Here is a 10,716-nt window from a genome sequence, read left to right as displayed (position 1 = left end):
ATGTCTGCGGAGGAGGGAGAGCCGGAAACGTCGCCGCAAAAGCCGGTCTCGGGGAGACACCCGACGGCTTTCCAGGGCGTCACTGACTTGGAAGAGGTGGAGTCTCTCGAAGTAAAGCATGGATGCCACGAAAGAGAGCAAGGTAAGGCAGGACACAAACTCTTTTTCCGCTCCACACCTCCCAGATCTCTCTTCCCGCTCAATCTCGTCTTTCTCGCGTGTTTTCTGATGCTCCTCTCTCTGTACTCTGTCCGCGTTTCTCTTCGCTTGCTTGGCCAGTTCCCCTGCCTCTTTCCCCCCTCTTTTGGTAGTCGCTCCTTTACCGGTGTGTGCTTTTCTCGGTCCGGGGCGCCTGTTTGTCGTCTTGATCGCGGTACGGGCAACGGGCCCGCGGGAGGCCTGTCTTTCTCTCGCCCTTTTCATCGCGAGCTGTCTACGCCGCACGCAGCTCCTCTCTGGGAGCTTTTCGCCGTCTTCGTGCTCTACCCTCATCTCTTTGCGCGAGAGGCGTGTCTCCCCTGCCTCGCTGCAGAGGCCGATGACGCCATGCTCGGCGAAGGCTCCTCGGCTGTGATGCACTTGGACTATTTCCACGACGTCCGTCGCCAGGTCTACGCCGAGGCTCTCGTCTACCGCACGACGCCCTTTTATGCCACCAAGGTCAGTCTCCATGTCGGCGCGAGAGGCTCTTCAAGAAAACAACACGCGTGAGAGGAAAGAGAGAAAACGGCGAAGCGATCCCGGGGGCAAACTGGCATTTTGGAAGCGAACGAAAGTGAAAATCGAAGAGGGAAGAGACACACTCGATCCACCCCCCCCCCCAAGGTGGAGTTCGACAGCGAGGAAGCCGCCTTGGCGCTTTCAGAACCGGGGAGCGAAGACACTGGCGCAGGTGTCCATGCTGCCGTCTCTCTGTCCCTGGTGTGTCTCCGAGTCTTCTCGTCTTTTTTCTTCTCCTTGCACGGCGGCCTTCTCTCTGTCCCGGAGTCCCTGGCTCGTGATCGCCACTCTGCGTCCTGCTCTTGTCTGTGCCCCGATCTCGCTCTCTTCAGATCGCGTTGGAGCAGCGCGTCGAGGAGCATCGTCTCCTGCATGCGCACCTGCAGGCTCTGGAGCGCTCGGAAGAAAATGGCCCACTTCTGATGCCGAACGAATTCTTCATCGCCGAGCTTCTTCAGTCTCCTTCTCACGACCCGTATCCCGGGTATATCCAATCTTCCCCCCGGGGGAACTACTCGGCCGTTCCCTTTGCGATTTCTCATTTCTCCGACTCAAACTCCTTCCACAGCCCCCTGCAGACTGGCCAGACGGTCGTCTCAGGGCCGTTGCAACTGTGAGTCTCAAGTCGCGGAAAACGCGCGCACGTGCGAGAGCGAGACGCGCGCCCGACGGCTTTTCGCGGCGGCGAGCTCTCCCCACCTTTTTTCGCGGGGACAGAGGCTACGGATCTGCGCCAGGCCGTCACCGGCGCCCGTCTCCCTTTCCGCGTCGGTCTCTCTCCCGTATGTTCCTCGCCCTGGCGCGCGTTTTTTCGGGCGGCACGCCGACCGCCTTGCAGCCCGCGCGTTGGCCTGTGTGTTAGCGCACGTGGTGTCTTGTTTCTCTGGTTTAAGCGCGCGGAACGTTCTGCCAAACACGCGCCGCGCCTCTCCCTTCTCTGGACTGCGTGCAGCGTCGGAGACCGCGAAGAGGACCGATGTCTCCAGGCTGGGGGCACGAGCGCGTCGACTCCGTCGTTCTGGAAGAGGAAAGGCAGGCAGCATGGGTCAAGGGCGGGCGACTTTTCTCCGCAGTCCGGCGACCAGCTGCGCCACCGGGGCCCTCGCGGGAGCATCGTCTCGCCGGCCCTCTCCTCGTACTCTTCTCCGCGGGCGTCGCCGCCTTCCCAATCTCAGACGGCGTGCGGGTCTGACGAGCGCCGGCCGGCGGGGATGTGCGGCACCACGCGGAGCGTCCCGCGCTTTTTCTGGCCCTCGCAGTGGTCGGGGCAGAGAGGCCGACAGGCTGGAGCCCCCAGCAGCTTGGCCGTGGCGATGGCCCGGATGGGGACGCGCCCCGAAGGCGCAGACGTTGGAGACGCCGAGAAGCGCGCAGCGACCGAGTCGGGCGCGTCGAGTCCACGGGACTTCGGCTCGGGCGAGAAAGACCTCGCCTCGCCGCCAGCCTCGGTCGTGGAAACCTGCGGCGGGACGGCCCTCGCGTCGCCGTTGCCGCCTGTCTCCTCGCGGGCCTCGCTGTCGTCGGAGGGGCCAGTCAGCGGCAAGCACCAGGCGAGCGACGGCTTCGGCTGCCGAGACAAGAAGATGACCTTCGGCGTGCCCTACGAGATGAGGGACGGCTTTCCGCAAGGCAGCACGGGCGTGCTGCTCTACCACACCAAGGCGGGCGACAAATTCTGGGACCGGATGGACGGCCAGGCAGTGAAGCTCGTCTCCAACGCAGGCGGCGAACGCCACGTGCTCAACTGGAACACCTGGCTCCAGAGACAGCGCGAACGTGGCTGGTTCGCCAGCGAAGCGCTCTGCTTCATGACGACGCTCGGGGCGGTTATGGGCGCCGGGACCTTCACCTCGTTCTGGAGCCAGCTGCAGATATGGCGAAGTCTGTGGTTCCTTGTCCCCTACACGATCGACTTTGTCACCGTCGGTGTCCCCGCTCTGCAAACCGAGGTAGGCGCGATGAGCGAGAGGCGCAAGTCCTAAAAGAGCCTCAGCACACGTCGCAGAGACGGGCAACTGAGGCGCCAGAAGAAGTGCGCGCCGCCGCAGGAAAAATTCGGTTTGAGAGCCGTCACGAGCGAACCTCTCGGGCCGTCTCGTTCTTTTTTGATACTGAGAAGGGATGACGCAAAGACGAACCTCACCGGCTGTGGTCTCCACACACTTGTCGGCAGACACGTCAGCCGCGCCCATGTCGACAAAAACCGAGGCGCATCCCTCCTGCCTTCCGCTCCCCCACGCGGCCACACGCGCCAAGAGGAAACGCGCGAGCGCGAGTGACGAGGAACGCGTGGAGGCGAGAGCGAAGCCAAGTTTTTTCTGTCGCCGTCCTCGCTGCTTTCCGTCGCGCAGTGCCTTTGTCTGTTGGCCTCTCTTTCTCTCTGCAGCTGCTGATGGGAAACCTGTTTCGGGGGACAACCCTTAAGTGCTTCACCCACATCAGTCCGAATCTGGTCGGCGCGGGCCTCTTTGCGCTCCTCAGCACTCTCATGCAGGTGACCATCAAAGCCTGTAAGTGCGGGAAAAAACGGAGAAGCGGAAAATCGAGAGAGCGACGGCCGGGATCGAGGGCCCCCGCTCTCCACTGGACTCCCTCGTGTCGGGAATCCCCTTCGTGCGGGGCGTCCCTGGCCACGTTTCGCCGCCACTCTCAGTTCTCGCTCATCGTGGGTTTCTACGCAGCGAGAAGACGAGCGGGTTTTCCTGATCGAAGGCTGCTGCGTCCGTGCGGAGAGGTGGAGTGGACGCGCGAGTGCCTGCAGTTCGCTCTCGCGCGGTGTCGAGTTTGCTTTCCTCAGCACAAGGCTGCCAACTTCTCGTCTACTTCCTCGCAAGCTGGAAAACCCCGCACCCCTGGGAGCTGACGGAAGAGGATCGACAACTCTGCAGATCCATCTCCGACGGAGACACCTGCGACGACGCAGGCAAGGGGACTCTCTGCCATTGGCGGGGAGCGCCGATGCTCGAGTGCCTTGCGTCGCCAACCGGCAAGGTAGGAAGAAAGAAGGACAGCAAGCCAAGCCGCCCCCAGGCGCGCGAGAGAAAAAAGAAGCGACATGGGGAGGGAAGCGGGGCAGAGGAAGGAGGTTGGGAAAAGCGGCTGCTAAAGAAAAGAAGTCGGAAAGCAGAGATGTCGCAAAGAGAAAACGTTTTCAGCTGGCGAGGCGAAGGAAGCCGCGGCAGCCGTCGTCTCGCCCCAGTCGCCTTGGCTCTCTGCAAGTAACAAGTCGCCGCATGCAGTCCTGCCACACACAGGCGAGTCAACCGGCGCACAACAGGAGCCGCGAGTCCTCGGATCGATTCGAACGGCTGTCGGTTTGCGCTGGCGCCTGCAGGCCACGTACTTCTACCTTTCGCGTCTCGTCCCGGATGTTCTCGATCCGACCGTCTCTCCGAATTCTATGCAAGGCAACCACGTGGCCTCGATGGGCGTGGTGTGGGCCTTCATCCTGGCCTACGTTTGGAAGGGACTCTTCAAGATCGGATTCAGTAAGCGGGAAAAGGTGCAACGGCGCCTTGGCACTTGGCGTCATCCGACGCGATTGAGGTCCTCGAATCGATTGCCGCAAGTTCGGCCTCTTCGCTTTCGAGATCTCGAGTCGGTTTTTTGCGGGGCGAACCCTTTTGTCTCGCTCAGTCTTCTCTCAGCTGGCGAACGCGCCAAGAGACACTCGCCAGGAGGCTCTCAAGGCAGGCTGCAGATGTGTGTGGCACGTGCCTTTCGCAGCCTCTGCGTCTCTCATGTTCGGGCTTCCGCAGCGTTCTCCCACGCCGGGGTTTCCGTCGTCGCGCGTTCTCCCGTTCTCGTTGGCGGTTCGCTTCGAAGTCCATTTGTTCCTGGTGGGCGCAGTCTGAACTGCGGGTTCTGTCTCTTTTGTCTTGCAGTGTCGGCGTTGCTGGTGTTTGGCGCGATCGTGCTCTGCATCGCTCTCACGGTCATGTCGTTCACGACCGCCGACGGCGAGGGTTGGGAAGACACTCAGCCGGACGTGGTTTCCGAAAGTGCCGCTGGTGGTTCGCATACACTCTCTGACATCTGGAGCATTCGAGCACAGACCCTCGGCTACGTTCTGCACGATCTCACTCTCGGCTGTGGCGTCTACGAGACGGTCAGCAGCTTCTCCAAGTAGGCCAAACAGCACGGCACATGCAAGGCTCTCTGGCGGTTGTCCAGGTCGAGACACTGTAGCGAGATACCCGCGAAAACCGAAAAAAGACGCGAATCAACGACTTTGTGGACGGAGATGGCGCGACTCGTCCAGTCCGTCCGACACAGCGCCGAGACCCGCTCAGGGCCCGCCCCGCCATGTGTCGACTGAAGGACCACGAGAAAAGACGAGGCTTCACGTGAATGTGCACATTCAAAATACATATTAATATATGCCTACACACATGCATGCGTCTACATATATACAGATACATTGCCTTTTTTATACATGTTCGGTGGCTGTGTGAATCTGTATGCGTGTACGTTGTTGGTTTGAAGGGGGACAGGATGTGCGTGGACACACAAATCTACTTCTGTATATGTACACACATGCAAACGTGTCAATTTGCATCTTCTGTGAGACAAATGGAGTGCTGATGGCCGCAGTGTCTCTCGGGGAAGGTTTCTCCTGTGCCGAGAGGACCGCGCAGAGTAGATCTATCTATCTATCTACCTATATATATATATATATATATATATGTTTATATCTGGAGCAACCGGATTTGTCTCTCTGACTCACTGCGTGAATCTCGGTCGATAAGTTGGTATCGGGCTGCTGTGTCTCTTTAGGATCGGCTCGAACATCGTCGCCAGCGCCAATCGCGTCGGGTTGGTCGACTTTGTGAGCTGTCTTGTCGCCTTCATTTCGCTCATGTCAGTCGTCAACAGCATGCAGGTAAGCGCGGGGCTCTGCGCCTCTCAAGATCTGCAGGTGGGCCGTCATTCTTAACACTGTGTGGACACTTCTGTCTTTCGAACGCACCTGTATCTCTATGCATGTATCTAGATCGCTATCTGTGCCCATCCGTAGCTATATATCTATATCGATATCCTTATATGTGTAGATGTTGATTTCGCCCCGCATGGCGACTCGCCATCATGCGGAGAGGGAGATATCAAGACGGCCCGCAGGGTTGCCTTTTCGCCTGCGTGCCTCGCTCTCGCGCGAACGAAAGAGGCTCTGGGTCCAGGTGCGCACGCATCGCTGTCTTTTTGAGAGAGCGAAAACCGGTTTCTTGCGAGAAAACATCCGTGGAAACTGTCTTGCTCTGAAACTCAGAACACTACTGGAGTTCCCACCTACGACCTAGTCAACAAGACGCGGAGCGCGCCTGCGTACTTTGTCATCTTCCCTGCCGTCTTCGACAAGGTTGCCGCCTCGAACGTAAGGCCGCCTGGGGAGAAGCCGCAGAACGGTCGAGCTACAGGGAAGGCATTTCCTAGGAAACAGCGAAGAAAGAGAGGAAATGGAGCAGGGAGAAGTGGAGGAACCCTGCTGAAGAACAAAGCATAACAAAGGCAGTGGCAAGAATGGGACAAAACTCCCAGACCCGCGATCGTGTCGTCGATTCGACGACGCTCGTAGACCCTCTTTCTTTCTGTCGGAGTATGAGACTGGTTTCTGTGCGCCTTTGTCGATTTCCAGGTTTTTTCCCTGTTCTTCTACGGTGGGATCTTCGTCCTTAACATCCAAGTCACTGCCATCGCCTTGCACTCGTTAATCAACGCCTTCGAGGTAACCCGTTGTTCCTTGATCACCACCGCCGTCCACTCCGCCCTCTCCTTGCTTCTCGTTTTACCGTTCGCTCGGAAATGCAGCCGGCTCTTTGACGGGCTGTGGCTTCTTCTATCACTCCGGTGTCGCCTTCATTCTCCTTCATTGCTCCGTGTTTCTGCCGTCCGGTGGTCTCTTCTCTCTCTCCGCTGATCGCTACGCCGGCGTCGGCCGCCGCGAGCCTCGGAGTTCTTCGTTCGTTTCCGCCCTTCCTCGTTCTCGCGCATCCGGCCTTTCGCCCCTCTCTTCCGCGAAGAAATGCCGGGCATCCTCGGGGTGGGGACACTCGCGTGCCGTTTTCGATGCCTCTCCTGTGCTCGTCGCGGGTGCTCGTCGCGGGTGCCCGCCTCTCGCTCTTTCCTACTGTCGCTCAACCCTGGGTCCGCCGCGTCTCGTTCTTGGGGACTGTTCACGGGGCCTGTCGAGTCTTCTCAGAACCCTGTCTGTTGGAGAACGCTGCCGACGTCTCGGCTTACAGCTGCTTCAAAACCCCACGTCACTCCGATGCGTTCCTCTTTCAGGAGTCGCGAAAGGTGCGCTATCGATGGAGACAGCGGTACTGCGTTTGCCTGATTGTCATTTGCTTCATTTTTTCGCTCGTCTTCTGCAGCGCGAATCAACACCAGGTGAGAGACACGGAAAAGGTCAAAAAGAGGGACTCCTGGCACGACCGGGACACCGCAGGCAGACTCGATACAAGTTCGCCTCTAGAGTGATGCACATGCCTTTCTTATCCTAACTCGAAACAGAAGGATCGCGAGAAATACGCAGCTGAGGCCAGGGGAAAGCGACGATGCGGGCGAGTCGCCAACGGCCAGGGCGACCCTCGAAGAAAAATGGTGTATCCCCTGGTAGCTATCTAGATTTATTTATATATATTTTTTAGTATATGCATATACTGAGGTATCGGGTACCCATTTTATATCGTGGGCAGACGATCAAAGAGACTCTGGAGAGGTTTCAGCAGCCCTCTCGATACGTTTCCAACTCGATCGCGCGTGTTTTTCAGCGCTTGTATGAAAATACATCAGATATGTATATTTATCTATATATGTATATGTACTAGCATACATTTGCAAAGGGTTATGGGGTACAGACAAGCTGGGCAAATATTTACACACGGCTGTACATCTCTACGTTCTGCGAGAGGAGCATGTCCTACACGTCCCCAGCCCAGGCTGATATGTATATGTGTGTATACCTGAGCGTGTGCATAATGTAGGCATATGTGTCTGTATCGCTCTCTATCAGAATTGGTGTGTGCGTTGCGTTTTCGTTGTTTTCAGCGCTTCGAGTTCTTCAACTTTGTGTCGTCCTTCATGATGGCACCCGGTGTGGTCATGCTGGAAGGGATCGCCGTCGGCTGGGTGAACAACGTGCCCATCCAAGATAGGATCGCCGGCAGGCTGTGTAAGTTGAAGCTGTGTCGGACCTCGCATGAGGCCTATTGCGGTGCATGCGGTTTTTGTGTTTCTCTCGCGGCTGAGGCGTTCCCAGGCGTCGCCGCCTGACTCACAGGCAAAACACGTCAGGCATGATACCCCAGCTCACCTCTTCTCCCGTTCCCTGCTCCAGCGTCTCCAGGGACCAGGACAGGAAAGCGCGGAGCTCTCGGAGAATCGCGCGCGGCCGTTGTCTCGTTTCCTCAGAGTGCCAGTCGAGCTTTGGGGCTTCCGTGGGGCGCGGTCTCTGGGGGGTTCGCGTTTCTGCGGCTTTCTCTTTGGCGTCTCAGCGGCGAGAGTCTCGCGTGTCTGCGTGGTGTTTTTCAGCCGTCCGACTGTACGCGGCCTGCTGCTTGGCCGTCACCATTCTCTCCTGCTTCATTTCTGTCTATGGCGGAATGGCTCTCTACTTTCCGCGATTCATTCTCATCTTCGTCAATGCCGGCCTCGCAGCCCTCGTCGCGTTCTGCGTGCGAGAGCCGGGCGCTTCTCCGTTGTTCAAGGTGAGGAGGCGAAAGGGAGAAGGGCTACACGAACGCGGCGCTGGTGTCGGAGCGGCCGATGCGACAGGAAAGATGCGCGAAACGTGGGAGACACTTTTCAATTTGATGGTGAAAGAGCTCCGGGGCAGAACAGAGATCTGGTGGCTTTGGCTGGCCGATTCAGTTCGGATTTTCAACGCGGGAGTTGAGGCAGAGGAGGGAAGCGAGAAAAGCGGAACCCGGCGAAGAACGGGGCTGCTGCAGTGCAGAAATGGCGAGGAGAAACAAAAGGAAGATGCCCCAGGAAGCCGAGAAGAGAACACGGAAACACAAAGAAGACAAAAACGACAGAGTAAATGAGGAGGAAAAGATAACCATACACGCCTCGAAAAGAAGGCGAAACGCATCCAAATTTCAACACGAATACGTGCCTACATACTTTATATGTAGATCTCCACATACACACTACCATACATATATACACATCTACGTAGACGTCGATATATATATATATATAATTATATATTATATACATCTATTTGTGGAAGCTGGACGATTTGAAAAAGGTGGCAATAGAGGGGAAGGCCTGCGTTTTGGGTCTGTTTTTCAGGATCGCTTTCGGGCGCTGTATCTGGGAAACATCGAGGCGTTCAAAGAGCAGATCATGCGAGTGACGCTGTTCAACCGCCCGCCGATTCCAGCAGTCGCATGGCTCGCCTCCGTCTTCCGGATGACCTTTGGGTGCCTTGTCAATCGTCTGAAGCCTTTCTGTCTTTCTCGGATTTCCTTGTTTTGGTGTGTCATGGTGAAGCACATGGTCCCTTCCTCGATGATGTTTCTCATCTGCAAAGGTAAACCCGCGGGGGGGGGTCACAAATTTCAGTCAGAAAAAGGAGCGTTCGGCTGCGGAGAACGGCTTCTTACGTCTTAGCGCTTCATTTCTAGTTCAGATGTACCAAACTGTGCAGGGCCCTTCGAATGGGAAGGGACACAAACCGTAGAAGGAAGCCCATAGTCAGCGGAAGTCGAGTCTATAGTTTTGGATGCGTTCCTTGAAACCCCTCCACCTCTAACTCGACAAGGAGTTAAGCCGAAACGCTTTCAACCAAAGCGTTTTCTACATAATTCTTACTCTGTTTTCCTTACTTTCAATAAAGGGGGCGGGGTCCTCGATATATGCACTTCTGAGAGCTCTGGGCGCCCTCAGCGGCCTTCGTTGTCGGATTCTGCGCAGAGCCTTCTTTCGCCCTGTCTCCTGGCTCTGTGTCTCCACGCTCCTTGTTCCCTTTCCTTTCCACGGACCGCCGCCTGTCCCTGTTCAGGTTTCGCGGAATTACCCAACCGCTGGGCGTCTCTGGAGGCGTCGCCCCACGTCCGGTGCATCGGGCTCACCTACGTTATCTTCGCTTTTGTGACCTTGTTTGCCGCTCCCTTCTTTCCAAAGGTCAGAGCCCGTCTCGTTTGCCTCTCGTGGAATTCTCCGCGGCTTCTGGTGTTCTCTCTCGGACCGCCTGCTGCTCCACAGTTTCACCTCAATTGCTTCCAGAGCGGGTTTCTTCTGGCCTCTCTCTGAGGAGCGTACATCCCGTCCGCCACAGCGAACCCTTTTCTCGCTTCTCTCCATACTCTCCGTCTGGGCACTCGGTGTTGCCCTATCGTTCTGTGTTTCCCCCGTTCCCTCTCTGAAAACCTCCGCCCCGTCTAAAGCTGGTGTTCTTCTTGGCAGTCTCCTTTGCCTGCGCTCTTCTCTGTCCCATGGGCGTTCTCACAGACGTTCACGCCTCTCTCTGTCTTTCGCTTCTCCCTCGGGAGAGGTTTCCTTGTCTAAATCAGGCGGCCGCGCGTGTATATCGTCCGCCGTGTGTCCCCGTCCCTCTTGTGCCCCGCCCAAGAGGGTTTAGGGTTTAGGTGACTGTGGCATTTGGCGTCGGTTGCATGCGGTTTCTCCTCGCAGATTCGGACGTGGGTGTGCCCCCCCAGCGAGGACTACATGCCGCCGTACATGTTTCCTCTGCATCCGTACCGGCCGCCGCCGCAGCCGAATCTTCTCCACACCTGTGCGCGGATGTTTGCCGAGTTCTCGGCCTCTTCGCGTCACACTTCGCGCTTCCTCTACAGCCTCCTCGCGGACTACAAACGCCAGCACGTCTACTCCTGGCGCGGCTCCTGTCGAGTCGAGCAGGAAACCGAGGGAGGCGCAGGAATTCGACGCCAGCTCCTCTCTAGAAAAACTGAGAGGTTTGCCATTGCGGGAGACGTGTCGGCGCGACCGAGTCCCGCGGCGAGCGGCGCGCTGGACTCAGAAGAATGA

The 10,716-nt window shown here is 57.5% G+C and overlaps 1 protein-coding gene across 1 annotated transcript; it reads left to right on the top strand.

Annotated features, from left to right (window-relative positions):
• NCLIV_003080 (transporter, related) lies at nucleotides 1-10,716 on the top strand (the record flags this gene model as incomplete). The annotated part of the gene is made up of 17 exons (XM_003879807.1): nucleotides 1-142; nucleotides 533-660; nucleotides 1,053-1,195; nucleotides 1,673-2,669; nucleotides 3,107-3,230; nucleotides 3,518-3,711; nucleotides 4,055-4,208; nucleotides 4,605-4,845; nucleotides 5,497-5,602; nucleotides 5,987-6,091; nucleotides 6,353-6,442; nucleotides 7,003-7,107; nucleotides 7,768-7,891; nucleotides 8,251-8,426; nucleotides 9,016-9,256; nucleotides 9,728-9,849; nucleotides 10,360-10,716. The coding sequence occupies 17 exons, from the start codon at nucleotides 1-3 to the stop codon at nucleotides 10,714-10,716; spliced, it is 3,549 nt and encodes a 1,182-aa protein (XP_003879856.1).

The sequence above is a fragment of the Neospora caninum genome, chromosome Ib, assembly GCF_000208865.1.
Source record: "Neospora caninum Liverpool complete genome, chromosome Ib".
NCBI classification, from domain to species: domain Eukaryota; phylum Apicomplexa; class Conoidasida; order Eucoccidiorida; family Sarcocystidae; genus Neospora; species Neospora caninum.
The sequence above is the reverse complement of the archived record's forward strand: the minus strand, read 5'-3'. Positions and strand labels throughout refer to the sequence as shown.